The sequence below is a fragment of the Xenopus laevis genome, chromosome 1S (genome assembly GCF_017654675.1).
Source record: "Xenopus laevis strain J_2021 chromosome 1S, Xenopus_laevis_v10.1, whole genome shotgun sequence".
NCBI lineage: Eukaryota > Metazoa > Chordata > Amphibia > Anura > Pipidae > Xenopus > Xenopus laevis.
The window spans coordinates 19,912,727-19,932,296 of record NC_054372.1 but is presented as its reverse complement, the minus strand read 5'-3'; the positions used below and the strand labels follow the sequence as shown (position 1 = coordinate 19,932,296).

The 19,570-nt window shown below is 34.4% G+C and overlaps 1 protein-coding gene across 7 annotated transcripts in view; it reads right to left on the bottom strand.

The window, feature by feature from the left end:
* slit2.S (slit guidance ligand 2 S homeolog) overlaps positions 1 to 19,570 on the bottom strand; it is a 217,231-nt gene that overhangs the window by 50,765 nt on the left and 146,896 nt on the right. For 5 of the 7 annotated variants that reach the window (XM_041573434.1, XM_041573462.1, XM_041573442.1 and 2 more), the window contains exons 7-14: positions 16,126 to 16,197; positions 12,522 to 12,685; positions 11,659 to 11,670; positions 10,641 to 10,779; positions 5,512 to 5,583; positions 3,338 to 3,409; positions 1,738 to 1,809; positions 32 to 175 (exon numbers count right to left, since the gene is read on the bottom strand). In XM_041573434.1, the coding sequence (XP_041429368.1) occupies positions 32 to 175; positions 1,738 to 1,809; positions 3,338 to 3,409; positions 5,512 to 5,583; positions 10,641 to 10,779; positions 11,659 to 11,670; positions 12,522 to 12,685; positions 16,126 to 16,197 (747 nt within the window). 7 annotated transcript variants of the gene reach the window in all.

Below are 19,570 nucleotides of genomic sequence, written 5' to 3'. Positions count from 1 at the left end.
TAATTGCCTTCAAAACAACAACGATGCTTACAATGTCTGGATGGCACGGAGTGGGGCGAATGTGCCTTTGGCGATGGTTTGAAGTTTGTTGTCATACAAAGATAGGAGGTTCAGGTTGTGCAGATCTTGGAAGGAGTCTACTCGTAAACAATTAATCTTGTTGGCATTGAGTAATCTGTTGAACCAAGGATAATATGAATTACACAAAGTTGGCTCAACTTCTTTCAGTTTCCACCATGAATGACAAAAGCTTTGTTCGTAAAGCTACCATGGACTGTCCCACTTAGAGTTAGAAAATAAGAGCTTCACTCAGTTCAAGGAATATTTATACTAGTGCTGGTTGATGTTCTCATGCTATTTTCTACTTGGAATGATGAAAAAAGTTTCACCTATTACACCTAAAATTATTTCTTTGCATGGATGCATTAATAAATACATGTTCCTCAATACAATATTAACTTTCATAGGTACTTCATATTGGGCTGTGTCCTTCAGTCCAGACCTAATAAGCAATTAGCTAGGATTTAAGAACAGATAGAATTTATATTATATAAAATAGGTACATATGGATTTCTTTCTCTAATCTAGCAAACAATCAAGACAAGTGGTGTTTCAAATCATTCCACAATTTTTAAATTGAGATGATTCATTTTTACTTTGGAATTATTCTTTTATTATAAATGATCATAAAATAAAAGAATGCAATTGAATGTACCAGATATCACCAGAACATAACATTACTTGGGGGCAGATTTATCAAGGGCTGAAGTGAATTCGAGGGAATTTTCGAAGTAAAAAAAAAAAAAAATCTAAATTCAAAGTTATTTTTTGGATACTTCGACCATCGAATAGGATACTATGACTTTGAATTTACTTCGAATTTGATTCGAAGCAAAAATAGTTCGAATATTCGACCATTCGATAATCGAAGTACTGTCTCTTTAAAAAAACTTCAACTTCAATACTTCGCCAAATTATACCTGCCAAAGTGCTATGTTAGCCTATGGGGACCTTCTACAACCATTTTCTAAGTCTTTACACATCGAAGTAAAATTGTTCGATTGTACGCTAAAATCGTTCAAATCATTCGTTTTTACTTCGATCATTCGATGGCCAAATTCGGTGAAAAATACTTCGATATTCGAATTCGAAGTATTTTAATTCGATGGTCGAATATCGAAGTATTTTACACTTCGAAATTCGACCCTTGATAAATCTGCCCCTTGGTGTCCAATGTAAAAAGATGCTAAAAGCCAAGTTGTTAGGGATAAAAAAATGTCTGTACTTAAATACATCTTACTCTGTAATTTTTAGTAACTGTATTTTTAGTAACTCATATTACTCCAGACACACTTAAGGCTATTGGTACATGTAGTGAATGATGGTCACTGATTGGTTTCTGGCCCAAAACCCCCAGAAATGGCTAAGTGCCAAGAAAACTTCCTGTGTGCCATAACCCTACCACAGCTGAATTTGTATGTTTTATGTAATTCATGTAAATTATTTATTTGGAGACCAGGGAGACATTAGAAAGATATCTACAGTTCCTGGAGACATATCCAGCCAGGTGGAAACCATTGTAATATACTAATATATTGTGTTTGTAGTTTACATTGTATAAAAAGAAAGATAGGAACATTTAAGAATTTAACATCAGGTCTTATGCATATGATGTTTGCAGTCTAATTTTAAGATAAAATAAAAAAAAAATCACAAACTGCTTAAGCAAATACTTACAGTAACTGTAATGAGAACAGTCCTTCAAACAAGCCTTTGGGGAGCTCTGTAATTTTATTTCCATAGAGAACACTGTAATAAAGCAAAGAAAAGTCAGCAGAACCAGAGAGGTAATGTAATGCAGACAATGCACATGACTTCATGAGGCCATTATCTTATTGCAAGAAAGAGGTTTAAACACAGAAGTCAGAAATTCTAACTTGCATCAATGTTATATTTATATAGAGATAGAAAAAACTTTCAGGAAGTTATATTAACATTCGTTTTTAAGTAGGATTTTTTATGGACTGTGACAATCAAAAAAAGAAACAACATACATACAGCACATATATAATGCAGTCTTATTTGTGTGTTTAAATAAAATTGATACATGCCCTGATGGAGCTCCATCTGTCAGTGTTTATGAAAGTAAGAGATTATTAATACATACTAATTTGTAGTGATTCATACTAGTTGTGGGACTGGTAACTATAACCATCACTTGGCCCTACTATATTAATAAATGTCAGCTCAAGCCTAACAAATGACTTGAGGGCAGAATTACTAAGGTTCAAATTGTAAATTCTAATTTGAATTTTCAAATTGGGTTTTTGGTCAAAACTCACAATTTTGAATTTAAAACCACCAACTCGAATTTGAAGTTGAGATTTTTACTGCTGACTCCAAGCCCTGTGATATCCTGATTGTGTTCTTGATCCTGTTCCTGAAATATTCTGGTAAATCTTGTCTTGTTCCTGTCTAACACCTAACTCATGTGATGATTACGGGTATGTGAAGGTATTATTATATCCTACAATAGTACCACCAGTATCCAGGGAAGCAAATCAGCATTCAGCCTGTTAACCTAACTAACCATTGAACTGGGCTTCTGGCAATATGCCAGAAAGCTACTAGCCATCCCACATTTTATTCCTAAATACCTTCAATCATCTGCTTTTGGCAGCCCCTCATTTTGAGAACCCTTTGCTCTATATGAAAACATTGCCAGACTTGAAACCATTTCAGATTTTCTCTGTCCTAAAAGGATAGAAATGAGGACTTGTTCTTGATTCCTCCAATAAATGTGGAATTTGCAATAAAAAGTTGAGTTTTATTAGTTTGACACGGATTAGTTAACTATGATTAATTGGATTTTTTTTTATTACTTTGCATGGAACATTAAGATACTGCTATGTATTACTGATCAAAACTAGACCAAATTACTGTAATGCCAATATATTTTATTTATATATATATATATATATATATATATATATATATATATATATATATATATATATATATATCCATGCCACCCATTGAAAAATAATAATCTTCTACATTCTTTCCAACTGAGGAAGCAGTCGGTTAATATATAGATTTATGTTCCAGATATTCTTTAAAATAGATTTATAAGCGTTGGGTGTCACCTGCAGCCCAAAACTAAAAGGAGATATTCAGTTTTTACTTTCATGTCACTGACAGGTCTTGTTTTATACTCAGTAGAGGATATGTTGTTATAGGTCAGGAAGAATTTTATAGCAAGCCAGAAAAGCCAGAATGATGTCAAGCAACATAAACTTGGAATTTTGACTCTCTTCTGAGAAGCATTCATACTTACAGGGAGTTGAGTGAACGCAGGCCTTGGAAAGCATCTGCGGCTATTTCAGAAATCTGGTTGTTGCTTAAATCACTGGAATTAGAAACAGTTTTATGACCATGTTATATTCATCTTAAAAGTAGCTGAAAGGTGGAGGGCTGCAATTTGATAGAAAAGGAAATTATGGTTAAACAGCTAAACCTTTTTTTTTTTCACTGAAATGAAATAGAATATCAAATTCAGCTCCGCTGTGAAAAAGAGAGTATCGCCAATAAGCAGTATAACATAAAGACAAATCTAATGGAAAGATATGTGTGGTCAGCTTTTTTTATGATAGCAATGTACAGAATTCCTGGAAAGAAAAGCAAATGTGAAGATAATAAAAATTAAGACTAATTTAACTAAGTGAATAATCACTTGCTCACATCTTTTGTGCTGCGTGTAAGAAATTTCCTATAGGCATTAATAATTTGTATGCTACTGAGATTTTTCCAGGCATTTCTGCTGTCCCTCATGGGATGCTATATTCAAAAGCATGAAAAAATACACAGCTATATTTCAACTGATGATTGCATGAGCATTCCTCACAAGCTAATATGAACTCCTGCATTTTGGCATAATTTGCTACTATTTTACTTATAATTCTGAAGCCAGAATACACTGTCAGTCATATTACACCAACAATTTCGATTGTGGCATAATTTCCTAATGTGATCTTTTTTTATTGGCAAAGCACTGACTAATACAGTATAGTTTAACAGGGAAGCTTCATCTCATTCAAACAATTTAATAATAAAATCATTTAAAATACGTTTTAAATGTAATTGATTAAAAATTCTGTACTGAAACAAATTACTCAGTATCTTTTGTTCTGCAATTTGTGTCTCTTCATTTGTGACAGAGGTGAATAATTTCACTCATGGTTTTATTTAAAAAGCTCCTTATTTCCCTAAGAAAATATTATATTTTGACTTTAAATTCAAAACTAAAATTTGCAAATTGTGAATCTAAGAACTGGTTCATGTTTTATACGCAAGCTATATTTAAATTTGAGTTTTGAGATAAATTCAAAATTTGCCATTGTGGTAATGTGTCAAATGTGATTTCACTGCATTACAGAATTGAATTACATTAAATACAGAAATGTAAACATTACATTAAGGGGGTTATTTATCAGAATCCAAATTTTTCTGTTTATTTTATTAAAAAAAAGTCTGACCAAACTAGAATCCACAATTTGACCTTATTTATTATTAAAAAACCTTTGATTCAATCAGATCGGGAAAAACTCGATAAAATCTAGGAAAAATCCGAATCATATCGGATCATTCCCAAAATGCAGAATTTTCTCAGTCTTTTCCCCAAAACGTCTGATTGTTCTGATTTTTGCCCAAAAATCCAAAAATAGTCTGATTTTCGGGCTCATTCCAGCTCAGACCACAGCAACTTCCAAATAGGATAGGGACCTCTCCCATTAACTTTTATACAACCTCGGCAGGTCTGAAATGGTGGATCTACGATTTCAGACTTTTTGCAGCCTTCGGGGTATAATAAATGTCAAATAATTCTAGTTTTTTTTTCCCACTAAAAATTCAGATTTTATAGTAAAAAAAACCTCATATTTTCGAGTTTTTAGCATTCAGACTTTAATAAATAACCCGCTTAATATACAAACAAAAAATGAGTAGTGGCTGAAAGAAATCCTTGATATTCTTAAGTCAATAGAGCCTAAAGTATTTATGTGAAAAATACCCTTTAACGGCAAATAGCCCAGCAAACTAGTTAAACTGTAACACTTGAATTGTTTCTGCTCTGTTTACTCTCTGTATCTGCTATTGTTATGTTTATTCAGTGGTGTAGTAAAAGAATCACTCTTTCATTGCACAAATATGGTAACGAGCATACAAAGGTGCGGTTTGGAAAAGGTCCTGATCCATTTTAGCTAAGTTTTTGCCAAAAAACTGCTCTGTCCTCAGAGATAGAAAAAAAGCTGGTCTAATAAACTATAAATATGGCATTATATACCATATAGCAGAGTAACAGATGATTAACAACACAACAAAGACCTCTGATCTTTCCATCCAGGAGACTGTGTTTGTGAGTCGCTCATCTGTGAAAGCATTTTCAACGGTATTTTTGTTTCGGATAGCTATGACCCCTATTAAAGCTTTCAGTTTAAATCTTTGCTTACTTACATTCTTCTCAACTTCTTGTATGGTGAGAATGCTCCTGGAGGAATGACCTTGATCGAATTTTGCTCCAGTCTCCTGCAAAACAAAATAATGTAGTAGTAGTAAAGACAACACATTTATGCATGGGCATAGAAGTCATGTGGCAAACCCAGCGCCCTTTCAAATGAAAACTGGACTCTGACAGCTTGTTATTTTCAAAATGAAATCAGTGCCTTTAGAACAGCTTATTACAAAATGATTCTGTAGTGTAAGCCATAACAAATGGTGGTTGTTTTGCTACAATACATGTTAACTATTCACATACTGTATATTATAAGATACTTGGCGGTTTCTAAGTTGGCCATATTTATAAGGGTATGTTGTTGTCTGTACATGTGAAAAATATCCCTTCTTCGTGGTCTATAAAATACAGAATTACTGTAGGTAGGTGTGTGAGTAGAAGACCTGGAGGTGGCACCACTCTAAGTTCCAGTGGGAAAACCCCTATAAAAGATTATGCAGTGCGGAGCCAAAACTCCCTTGTTGTCTCTTGCTCTTAGATCAACTCATCTGAGAAGACTGCACTTCACAAAAGACTATAGTGGAGTAAATGCTCAAGTGGCAGAGCAACAAGGGGTAAAGTGTTCCTAATGAGTTTTTTGGTACTGATACTATGTCCACTATATGTCTGGTCTATACCTACTGCTTAAAAACCATTAGCACAAATATATCTATACACAATCCTCCACCAGCATCATCAAGGTCCCATCTACTTTTCTCTGTAGCCAGGCTATCAGCAATAAGTTTGTGAAAGCAAAAAAGAAAACCCAGTATATATTTTGACTTGTGAAGTCACTTTTCCCTAAGAAAGGTTATATTTTGATTAGTGCTTGTGTATCATCAGTATATATAGAATTGAGTGTCCCTTTGAGATAAGACATCATAAAATGGATATCTATAAATGTGTTCTCAATGGGTGACTGATTTTTAGAACTTTGAAGGCAGGCTCACACAAGTAGGTTATGATCAGCATTGAAAGATCAATGTTACAGCAAAATACTCTATAGACAAATCAATAATAATATGATGCAGTAAGAATGCAATCTCTTAAAGTCTGAGTGAGACCAGACAGTATTGTGGCATGATCTGAAGTAAAATCAGGCTGCAAATCAAGTAATTGAATATAGCAGGATCAAACTGATGAAATTCTTAGCTTGTTATTTTCCAGTACTTGGAAAAAAAGTATCTTACATCTACAATATCTAAGTGGACGTTATAAGTAAAAAATAATAATAATAATAATAATATTAGTAAATGGTCTCATGAACCTGTTATACATTGTAATGGAATGGAGATAAAAGGCATCAATTGTCATGAGTATATTGGGGAGTTGCATTAAGTGGCAGATTCCTATATCTTATTGGGTGGCTAAACAATTGCAAGCAAATAGTTTATATATGTTCATTTTACAGCATAAGTGGCTTTTCCTAAATTCAGAAGGTCATAATATAAATGGGTCTTCAGCCTAATGCTAACCAGCTGTTGGTGAGCAAGAACTCTCAAAGGTGACTTTATCATTTGCTGCTCCTTGTTCAAAGTATTTTTGGACTCATTAATCAGGTTTTTCTAATTCCGTGTGACAACTTACTTTTTACAGAAGCCAATCCTCAACCAAAATTCCCTTTGGCAATATTTAAGCTGCTTTCTAGATTCTCTAAACAAATATATTGTGTTTTCTGTTGCTTGACATTCATTGACACCTGGTCACTTTCATTTCACTTTTATTCTAGTTTTCTGTTAAAATATTGATAGTTGAAAAGTTGTTTAACCTTCAAATGAGAAGTTCTGAGAGGGTTAGATCAACCCATCGAAAGAAACATGAATTTCAATTAAAAGCTATTGGTCTTGAAGATGAAGTGGAAAAAGCCAACCCAAGATATCCTAAGATTTTGGGATATTTGTTTCACTAAACAAAGCTTAGGGGCAGATGTATGAAGGGTCGAATATCGAGGGTTAATTAACCCTCGATATTCGACTAGGAACTAAAATCCTTCGACTTCGAATATCGAAGTCGAAGGATTTAGCGCAAATCCTACGATCGAACGATCGAAGGATTATTCCTTCGATCGAACGATTAAATCCTTCGAATCGAACGATTCGAAGGATTTTAATCCTACGATCGAAGGAATATCCTTCGATCAAAAAAACTTAGTCAAGCCTATGGGGACCTTCCCCATAGGCTAACATTGACTTCGGTAGCTTTTAGCTGCCGAAGTAGGGGGTCGAAGTTTTTTTTTAAAGAGGCAGTACTTCGACTATCGAATGGTCGAATAGTCGAATGATTTTTAGTTCGAATCGTTTGATTCGTAGTCGTAGTCTTAGTCGAAGGTCGAAGTAGCCCATTCGATGGTCGAAGTAGCCCAAAAAACACTTCGAAATTCGAAGTTTTTTAAATTCGAATCCTTCACTCGAGCTTCATGAATCGGCCCCTTAATTATCAAGTAAGGGTTCCTTTCCAAACAAAAACAAAACAACAGTCTTCTCAGTTCTGACAAGACAACAAGACCATATTACTTGTGGCAAATTCCTTTGCCTCCCCTTCATTTGATCCATGGACTCCACTCTAACTATGTGAATGCAGACATAAAAGTCAGTATGATAGAGATTTTATTAGGTGTAATGTATTGCCATTCTGACAAGAAATTGCAAATGCCAGGATATGTCTATTTTAGAGAAAATAGGAAACAGCCTAATACAGAATGATCCTGTTAGGATTACTGTGTGCTGAGAAATATGTTTAGATTTTTTAATGGTTTTTCATATTCTGGAGTTTCTTTGTCTCCCTTGCTATAAAACCGGTGAGATATATTAGAGACATAAAAATGCAACACTGCCCGAGTATAATTGTTATTATGCATTTGTTGAAATTAATTCAAATTATGATATATTGTATATACAGTATATATTGTATATATATTTTTATCCTCTTCTTCTTCTACTTGTTTTCATAAAATCTGAGAATTGATTGACTTCCAGAGTAATAAGTATTCACTCTTAAATCCTTTTAAGTGAATTTGTTATAAATATATAATACATGATAGCAAAACAGACATCCAACTAATGAACTGAATTCGGGTGTTTTTTTTTAAAATTTATATTACGTCTCTTAAAGGGATACTGTCATGGGAAAACATGTTTTTTTCAAAACGCATCAGTTAATAGTGCTGCTCCAGCAGAATTGTGCACTGAAATCCAATTCTCAGATTTTTTTATATTCAATTTGAAAATCTGACATAAGGGTTGGACATATTGTCAGTTTCCCAGCTGCCCCAGTCATGTGACTTGTGCCTGCACTTTAGGATGGAACTGCTTTCTGGCAGGCTGTTATTTCTCCTACTTAATGTAACTGAATCAGTCTCAGTGGGACTTGGCTTTTACTATTGAGTGCTGTTCTTATATCTACCAGGCAGCTGTTATCTTGTGTTAGGGAGCTGCTATCTGGTTACCATCCCATTGTTCTGTTATTATGCTACTGAGGGGGAGGGAGGGGGTGATATCACTCCAACTTGCAGTACTGCAGTATAGAGTGACTGAAGTTTATCAGAGCACAAGTCACATGACAGGGGGCAGCTGAGAAACTGACAATATGTCTAGCCCTATGTCAAATTTCAAAATTAGATATAAAAAAAATCTGTTTGCTCCTTTGAAAATGGATTTCAGTGCAGAATTCTGCTGGAGCAGCACTATTAACTGATACGTTTAAAAGAAAAAAACAAAAAAAACGTGTTTTCCCATAACAGTATCCCTTTAACATCCCTTAAAAAAAAGCAAGCTGCATCTCTATGGTGGAAAGTCTCTCACTGAGACAGATGTAATAAGCTCACAAAATAAATAATTGATCAGTGATAACTGTGGCTGAAGTATCTGTACATTAAGTTAATGTTCAGTTTGGAGCATGATGATGCAGTCAGCTCCAAGCTGCAATATTAAAAATTCAAAAAATACAATGCAGCTTTTTATATTTCCTCGCTCCCAAGACATAGTGCTCCAAGCATTTTATTGTCCCTATAAAATGCCTGACTACTAAGCTGCAGTCAAAGATAGTTTAATAAAATTAAATGTGGACAACCTAGGGTATCACCACAGGAAAAAAGCATCTTGGCAAGATAATGCAAAGCAGAAAAAGGAAATTGAATGGCGATCTTTAGTTGGCATCTATGTGCATAAATATTGGTGCTTCTAAATACATAGAATAATGCCTTTAACCCCTTCAAATGAACTTGAGTGGCAATGTCAAAGGCTATTGATATACGTTATGTGCATGTTAAGCGTTAAATCTGATTTGTATGTGATCTTTCCTTTATTCTGCATAAAGAGGAGGGAGTTATTTCTATTTAGATAGTTGCATGGTTAGTGCGATTATGAGTCTGCTGGGTTTAGACCTCTACTAAATTTCAGTGCAAATGATGGCCAGCACTTAAACAATATAGCTATAAAACTTCCATTGAACCTATCACATGTCAAAAAGTAGTATATTATTTAAATGCATTTACATGTTCATTTACTACTTCCCGTTCTATTTCAGTCCCTCGCCATTTTTTTCTATCTCTCCTGTTAACTCTGGGCACAGTTGTGCTGATTCCTGGGTGGATCTGACTGGGCAGCAGATTACAATGGTTCTGCCCACAGGTCCATTTATTACATTTCACTGGAAATTACAACTATAGTGCCCTATTAGCAGGTGACCACTTATATAAGGCAATGTGGGCTAGAACCTTTTGCTGTTTAAATAACTATGATCCTACGGTACTAAATAAATGGTGCCTGAGCCTCCATCTCTTGTTGAAGGCAAAATAGTAGGGTCCTGTACCTACTTCATCTTTATCTAAATCTGACACTAGCGCAGTAGGACTTATTTACTAACAGTAACACTATTGTAATCTATAGCAACCATTCTTACATTCATTTTTTTCATAATCAAAGCTAATAAAAGATCAACTGCTATGGGCTAGTACTAGATAAGAAGAGAGAAGAAAAGCGAAGTTAAGGCTTGTTCCAAGGTGTTACCATTATTGTAATATCCAAACTGGATAGACCAGCAGGTCTTCGTGTTCTGTGTAATGTTTTTATGATCCTAAGCAAATAAGACTTACATTTCTGTTATTGTCTCCGGGAGGTTGGTTGGGATCTCAGTCAACCCTTTTCCACGGCAATCTACAATATTGTTACTGCAGGTACAAGCAGCAGGGCAATGCAAGACACTACAAGAATGGACCATAAATGACTGTTGACCTGAAAATTATATAAAAAGTTATAATGCAGAACTCATGTGCACGCCATTACTATGTAATCTTAAATAATTGGTTATAAATATGACTAGAAGCTTGCTCACTCTGCAGTAACTCAAAATAGCCAGTTAGTAGCCTTAAATAGTGCAATTGGAATAAAAAAAAGCAAATATCCCATTGGTTATTTAATGCAGTGACTGATGCAAACAACTGAAAAATGTTGTGATGTATGAAGGCCCTTTATAAAAAAATAATACAAATTCTATAGAACAAAAGCCATTAAAATTAAGAGCTGAACGGCTACACATATTGATCTTATATGCCCAGATACGACTTCCATTATCATCACTTTCCTACTAAAAGCACAAAAGCCTTTTCATGGGCATAGTAAGCTTTATATGATTTAGATAATTTATTCCTATAAAGTATCTCATTGCTACATTAGAAAGGTTTGTTATTAGTGAAGGGGTGAATTTGTCCCATTTCGCCGAAAAATTCGTGAATTTCCTGAGGAATTTGTGAAATGTAAAAAAATTTGTGAAACACCAATTTTGACTCCATTGTTAAAGTCAATGGACGTCCAAATAATGTTGAAGTGCGATGGTTTTGATCCAATCGACTTTTCCAACGCGCGTCCAAAAATTTCTGGCGCAGATGAATTTTTGCCAGCAAATTTTCGTGGAACTTTCGTAAATTCGGTGAAACTCGGAAATTCGCCACAAATTTGTGCCTGGTGAATTTATTCGCCCATCACTATTTGTTATAATACAAATGCAGTAAAAAAAATGTAAATGGAACTAAATGCATATTATTCACTACAAGCAAAATGGAACAAGTACAATATAAACCTGTGTAAGGCAATGAAATATAAAAAAGCACTTGCCTTCTGCCTCATCTGAAAGTTTTATGTAAAAAAAAATCGAAAAAACATCATCAGTGCCAAATTGCCTAATCTTTGGGGAAAAAAAATCGCATTTAAGCAATTGCCTACTATCGCAAGTAAATTTAAATAGTCCACCGGAGAACCAGTCAGTGTACTGAAGTTTTTAATTTATCTGAGACGCATAGCATGACACGCTTCAGATGCCAAAGATCCTTCCTCTGGCAAAGGACCTTTGGTTCAAAACATGGAGATCTATACGTGTCTGAGCATATTATTGGCTAGCCTCTTGTCAAAGGTGAACTGATACAGAACTGCAGAATATGTTGTTTATAAATAAAGGATAATAGTAAATTATTGTATATAAGAAAAGTTCTGTACGCCTAACACACTAATGGGGGAATGTAATAAAAGTCAGTAACGGAAAAAATATTCGCAATATGAAAAGTTATGCCTTCGTGCAAACAAATTTTCCTTTGCGCGAATTTAATATAGCTTTTGCAAAGCCTGAAACTATTTAGTGACCACTTCCGACAGTGGTAGAAGGTTTACGTATTTTATAGTGCACAGTGAATGTAATAAAAGTTCTTACTGAAAAAGTTGTTATGTTTGCCCCAAAGATTAGGACACCTTCGAGTACTTCCTAAAAGTGGGCAATGCGCCATTAAAATTTGCAATTCACAAGTAAAATTTGCAATGCAATAACATTGTTTAAGGTAAGGTTTAAGGTATTGCAAGAGTATTACATTGCAAAATGCAAATTTATATTCTTACTGTATGTGTGCAAGTTGTTTTTCTATTTGGGACTTTTATTACATTCCCCCCCATATGTATGTTCTGTATACAAATATGATCTTTGTACTTACCTGTGCAGCTGAATTCTCGCTTCTGAACCTCAGCAACATTATGCCCTCTCAGGTGAATGGGTCCCATACACTGAGTGTAGAGACCAACTCGGGGCCTCTGACGCAGCCAGTCGGATAACCAAGCGATGTGACAATCACAGTACAAGTTGTTGGAATGGAGTCGACTGGGTGAATAAAAAAAAAAATATTGATAATTAAAAAAATAAGTAAATAAAGCAGAACAGTCAAACATATAGTGCTGGGGAAAGAACCACTGGCTAATATTTAAAACTGTGTTAATGTTAATAATGAAGCATATCTCAGCCTTTTTTGTGCATAGCAGGATACCTACAGTAAGGGTGCTGACCCACACTTTATTTTTTGGCTGGAACTCTCCTCTTCCGGGGTGATAAAGTGACCAATAATACCTGCTCCTTTACATTAGTTGGAATTGCTACACATAATATGTTTTACATGCAGAGATTCCGACTAATGTGAAGGGGCAAGTTTTGTCTAGAGCTTCATCAGGAGAGGAGATTTTCCACCAGGGGATGAAGCGGCCCATGTGACAGGGTCCTAAGAGAATGAAATACCACTGAAAGAGTTTAGGGCAGAGACACACGTCAGATTCGTGGAGATTAGTTGCCGGTGACAAATCTCCTCTTCTTCGAGGCAACTAATCTCCCCAAAACTGCCTTCCCATCGGCTAAAATGTAAATGTAGGCTACTTCGACTATGACTTCGATTCGAACGATTCGAAGTAAAAATCGTTTGACTATTCGACCATTCAATAGTCGAAATACTGTCTACGAAAACTTCGACTACATACTTTGCCACTTTAAACCTACCGAGCTACAGTGTTAGCCTATGGGGACCTTCCCCATAAGTTTTCTAAGCTATTTCTGATCGAAGAAAAATCGTTCAATCGATTAAAATCCTTCAAATCGTTTGATTCGAACGATTTAATCGTTCGATCGAACGCTTTTTACTTAGATCGATCTAAGTATTTGCGGTGAATCCTTCGACTTTGATATTCGAAGTCGAAGGATTTTACTTCAAGGGTCGAATATTGAGGGTTAATTAACCCTCGATATTCGACCCATAGTAAATATGCCCCAGGGTGTTTTGTTGTGATCTTCCCATGGATCTCACTGCTCTGTTACTGTTTGAAACCTCATTTGCAAAAGCAGCCTGCGCTTTGTTTGTTTATTAATAATGCTTTTCCTTTGAAATTTCTTATTCTTGCCTCTAACATTTGAAAGTGCCAGAGGGAAAGCAACAGGTTAAATAAATGATTGTTGATAATAATGAGAAAAATAAAGCAGAGCATTTCTTATGATGACCAACACTTGTATTAAATCATATTAAGTCTAGTATATGGCTGCAAAAAATATTTAACAGTCTCTATTTCATAGTTCATTCCCTTTGATCCTCAAAAGATTGTGTCCCAGAACTAAAAAGCTTAAATCGTTAATCCTGGTTGCTTTTGTTTTTCATCTGTTTGCTAATTTATCTGCAGAAAATCCTTTTAAACCTAATTTATTTTGAGGGGTTAAAAAAAGACGTGTTTGCCAACATTATTATTTGCCTTCAATAAGTTTATCCTTATTTCGTTACTGTTGGCTAAGAAAACCCACAAGAGCTCTGGAATTCTGTTGTTGCGGTCTGAACAAAAGAGTCGGGGGAGAAAGACGAAACATGTCTCAAGTAAATTACTCTATAGGGGTAGGATACTGACAGCAAAGGGAAAAAAAGGAGCCATAAAAGAATTGGCTGCCAATTAGAAATATCAGTAAGTCTTGTTTTATTAGTCTCTATAGAAACTGCTTGCAAAATCCTTTAACAGGTCACATTCATTTTCTGCTGAACAAGGCAGAAAAATAATTCAATATAAAACATTCCCTTGTATCCCTTTTCTGATTTCCTCTCTTTTTGTTTAATCAAAGAAAAGAGGATTAGCTGCTTTTGGCCCCTTAGGAGTAGTGCTCAATGCGGTGCCTGAAATTAAAAGATGTAAATGACAGTGGAATTAAGTTAGTTACCTCGACATGGGCAGCGACCTACACAATATCATGGCTCCCATCCAAGGGCCAAAAGCACTTTAGCCATTAATAAAACAGCAGACAAATGTATTCACTAAATTAAGCAAATTACTGCAGCTTGGCTTTTATGTTTTTTCAAGCTAAAGAAAAGGATGCTCACAGTCATAATTCAGTGCTCTGCTCCTACAATCGGTCCTGACAAAGTAATATCATTTTAGTTCTTTTAAGATATGTTCAGTCCTAACTAAATAACTGAAATGGATATTAAAACACACTGCTCAATCTCCAGAGCTAATTTTGTGTTACCGAGATTGTCAGAGAGCCAGTTCACTTTAATTAGATCTGCCGGCAGTCAAGTAATCAAAGCATAAAGATTTCCCATTTATCAGATGTGACAGCCAATCAAAGTTTTGTCTATGCTCTTAAATGAAATGTGACCTACCTAGTATGTTATTGGAATCTACAATTATTTATATGAAACTTTAATATTCAATAAATATTTTATGTTAAGTAGTGTAACTCTCATGTGAACACATTTATATGAAAAGGTTTTATTTTTTGCCTACAAACAGGAAACCTTATTTGCAAATACTGTATATGAACGTTAGAAGTAATTGAGATCTTCCATATGAAGACAGGAGAAAATGTCCTTATACAATCCAAGAAATGTAAAATGTACATGTGTAAGCCAGCTATTAGGACACGGTGTTCACAATAATGGTGTTAAAGGACCAATACTTGAATTAACACGTAGAGGACTTGTGCCAGTGACAAAACCACATAGCATTGTCAAGAATAGTTTCTTTCAAGGAGAACATTTAGTGGGTTATTTATCAAAATCCGATTTTTACCGATTTTTTAAGTAAAAAAAGTCAGACCAAACTAGAATCCACTATTTGACCTTATTTATCATTGAAAAAACGTGATAAAATTGATTCGAAGAAAACCTCGAAAAATTTTAGATTTCGCGGAAAAAAATGAATTTTTCGGGTTTTATGCCCAAAATGCTCGAATTTTTCGTGTATTAGCTCGAAACCCCTCGAATTTTTTAGGATTTTTGCCCGAAAGTCAGCGCAGACCATGATATCTTCATATTTGAAATGGGACCTTTGCTATTGACTTCTACAGGACACTGACAGCTTGGAGATGGAGTATTTTTGGATTCTGACTTTTGGGGCATAATAAATTCACAAAAAATGTGAGTTTTTTTTCCACTAATAATTTGGATTTTATAGTAAAATAAAATCACAGTTTTCAAGTTTTTGGCAACCCCCTAAATAGATAATGCTTGTAAGGACTGCATATAATGGGTGATAAAGACTACTAGAAGTAAGTCAGTATCTAATTCCTGATCTATAGGTCAATTAAAATAAGAAAACAGGGAGTATTAATAATGCTAATATAGTTACGAGCTAATGAAAATTTCAAATAAATGACAGACTTTGGATAAAGTTTTCACATAATAAATATACCATTATTTCTTGCTACTGCAATACAATTGAAGTTCCTAGCAATAACTATTTAGTTTGAAGCCTAAGGTTTCCCCAAATTAACATTTAAAACCCTGGCCGGAAAACACTTACAAGGTCCTGAGTTTCGGCATGTGATTGAAGCTTGCCACCGAAAGTCGAGTAATGTTATTGTTGTTGAGAGTGCTGAAAAACATAAAAGAAATCACGTCAAACACCATAGGCGACAAAAAGGATTTGCAATACTGTTGGATATTTTTCTTTTCGCAGCTGAAAGTTTATTGCTCGAAAAATCTGTTCACCATGTTTCCTCGGCAATGAATATTAATTGCAATGAACCTTAACTAAAGATATCGTCGGATTAGCTTGAAACATTTTACTGTCTGCATTGCATTTCCCACAGGCGTTTTCCACTTATTTAATGTGCTACTAATGAAAACTGTAGTTGTACAACCCAATTAATACAGTTCTCTTGGCAACAGAGTACCATCAAGGCATTTTAAGCAATAGGTGCATTCTGGGAATAGCAAGTCAAAAAAAGGTCATGAAATACAACTACACCGTAGAAACACTGGCTATTCAAACTGAGCAGCGCACCATCTAAACCCTCAATATCTGTAGTTTATTCATTTCCTTCAATTAAAAAAAAGCAAACGTTTTTATGCCTTACACGTCACCCATTTATCACATTAGAGTAAGATATCTTGAGTTGTCGTGTTTCTATTTCTGAAAGCAATGGTGATTCATCTTGGAGATTAGATATTTGATCCAATCTTTCTAATATACTATAGCTGTTCCAAGAAAATAAAAAAAAACTTTAAAAATATTATTCTATATTGTTAGAAAAATTTTATGCATTGTCTGAGTAGGCTGCCCTAAGTGCATTATCACTTATGTATCTATATCAATTATGGATGATATCTCGAATCACTGTAGTTGCGATAAGTCTATATTAGACAAAGATGGCATGGTAACGTACAAAAGAAAAGTGGAAAAAATACAAAAGTAGGAAAAATATTAATGCATAAAGTAAGAAGATAAGGAAAACAGACAATATTCAAAAATAGGAGATTAACAATCAACGAAACGAGTCCTTACAAAACTTGCCTGACATGGTCAAGATCTTTCCATCGCTTTCATAGTAGGTACAAAAGATGGAGAATGCAAAGAGCATCATGAAGGAAACCTTTTGAAGCATGGACCTTGCAGTCACAGATGAGAAGAGTCCTTCTTCTCCCAAGAACTGACTTGGTCTTACTAGAGCAGCTTTTACACTTTTCTGTTCTTCATGGCGAAAGTGGATACGCCTCCCACGTACGCCATTAGAGCATTTCTAGAATAACTATATGCATGGGCGTGGGCACCATAAAATCACTTTTATGCTCTTGCTTCATCCTTCTGCTAGACAGTTTTTGGAATTTTTTTAAAATATTTGTCCTTTACTTGAATATTTTCCAGTTCTTCTGGCAAGAACAAAATATAGCTTACTGCAGGGAGCAGAACAGATTCCATTCTACCCTAAGATTTTACAATATTATATTATGAATAATTCATCTTTTCATTTAAGAGAAAGTCTATATCCCCAGGGAATGTGATTTTTTAAATTAGATTAAATGCACCAGCAATTAACAAAAAATAAGATACAATGTTAACCTTGGCGGAAGGTTTCATTTTCAATAGACAGTTAAAAAAACCTCTTCAGCAGTAGATGAGATATACTGTATGAATGAAATTTGCCATTTTCTAATAAAAATAAGTGTTCATATATCATATTAACATCACTTTGCAAAATGTTTACAGTCAACAGTTCAAGGAACCTACTAATACATAAGTATTTTTTAAACTGTGTTCTGTCTTGAATTTTGATACAGGAATGTGATCCGTTATCTGGAAACCCACTATCCAGAAAGTTCTGAATTACGGAAAGCATAGACTCCCATAGACTCCATATTATAAAAATACTGCAAATTATCAAAAATTATTCCCCTTTTCTCTGTGATATTAAAACAGTACATTGTACTTGATCCAAACTAAGATATAATTAATCCTTATTGGAAGCAAAACCAACCTATCGGGTTTATTTAATGTTTAACTACTTTTCTAGTAGACTTAAGGTATGAAGATCTAAATTACAGGAAGATCTGTTATCCACAAATCCCCAGGTTCCACACATTCTGAATAACAGTTTCTATACTTGTATCTAACATGAAATCTTAAATCTAAGTAAAGCCTGCATTTCATTTATTGTTAAATAAAGTTTCACTTGAATTTCAGATTGCAGTGACCAACACTGTAGTGACCCCTATGTTTTACTATTAGACAGATTCATATATTTTCGTTCTGTGATCTCTTTTACTTTAGGGCTATGTTATACAAAGTCATGGGGATATAATGCCTAAAAACTGATGCTCAAATATCAAAAGGTATCTCTTCTTTTTATGTGGCCAATGGCTATATGTACCTTATAAAAGTCTATAATTGGATCCGCCATGATCAGCCGTAGATGGGTTGCAAATTATTGCACTGTACAACACATTGTGATCTATTCTTAATGTAGAACATTATTTCAGGAGATATACAAATTCCGATTACTTTTAAACAGTTCCAGTCAACATTAAAAGCTCCCAGGAAATTATCTTCTCCCTAGTAGAACACTCTCTTGTGCAACAGTTAGTACAATAATGCTTTCAGTTGTAGAAGCAAATTATTGACCCCAACATAAAATGGATTATTTGTAGCTACACAGTTACATTTATAAAATTATAGAATAAACATTTTCACTAACAGCCTTCATCATCTTTTATAAATATTTCTGAGAATTTTAACATATACCTCCCCTCAATCTACCAATCTCTAAAACAGTACGAGTCAGCAAATGGAAGGTCATTGGGATTCCTAATGCTATTTTTAAACCTAGTGCTATAATGATAATGGCAGGTTTAAATAATAAAGTAATTATGAATGCATTGTACCATGAATGACTTTCAACTGTGACTTTCAGTAAAAACGCAATGAGATAAAAGGAACAGGTCTTTGCTTGAACATATCTGTTCCATAAAATAATTAGTATGTCACAATACCATTAATAATATACACACAAGAAATGAAAAGGAATTGAGCTGTATGAATCAGATGTTCAAAAAAAAAAAAAGAGACAGTAGATTATAAAGCTAATTATTTTTAAAGACTTTTGCTCAATGGAACTGGAACCAGATCCTTTTCATTTGTGTCTTCTGACCCAGATCCACACCCTTCAAAAGCTTATGAAAGTTTATTTTCAGACAGATTTTTATGAAAAGTTTTGAAAGTGATAATTATACTGGCTTTATTTGGTTGTAGGCAAAAATGCTGCGCATCATTTTTTCTAGTGCCATCATGTATTTTAAGACACAAGGCTTTATATTTAGCCAAATGGCCTATCATTCAAGGACAAGTCTGCTGAAAGGCTTAAGGGCTTTACATGTCTATAATGGTTATTTCGTTATTTAATAAATATTGATTAGTTGACATTTTAATATTATGACCTAATTATGACCTAATTATTAAATATTACTTATTA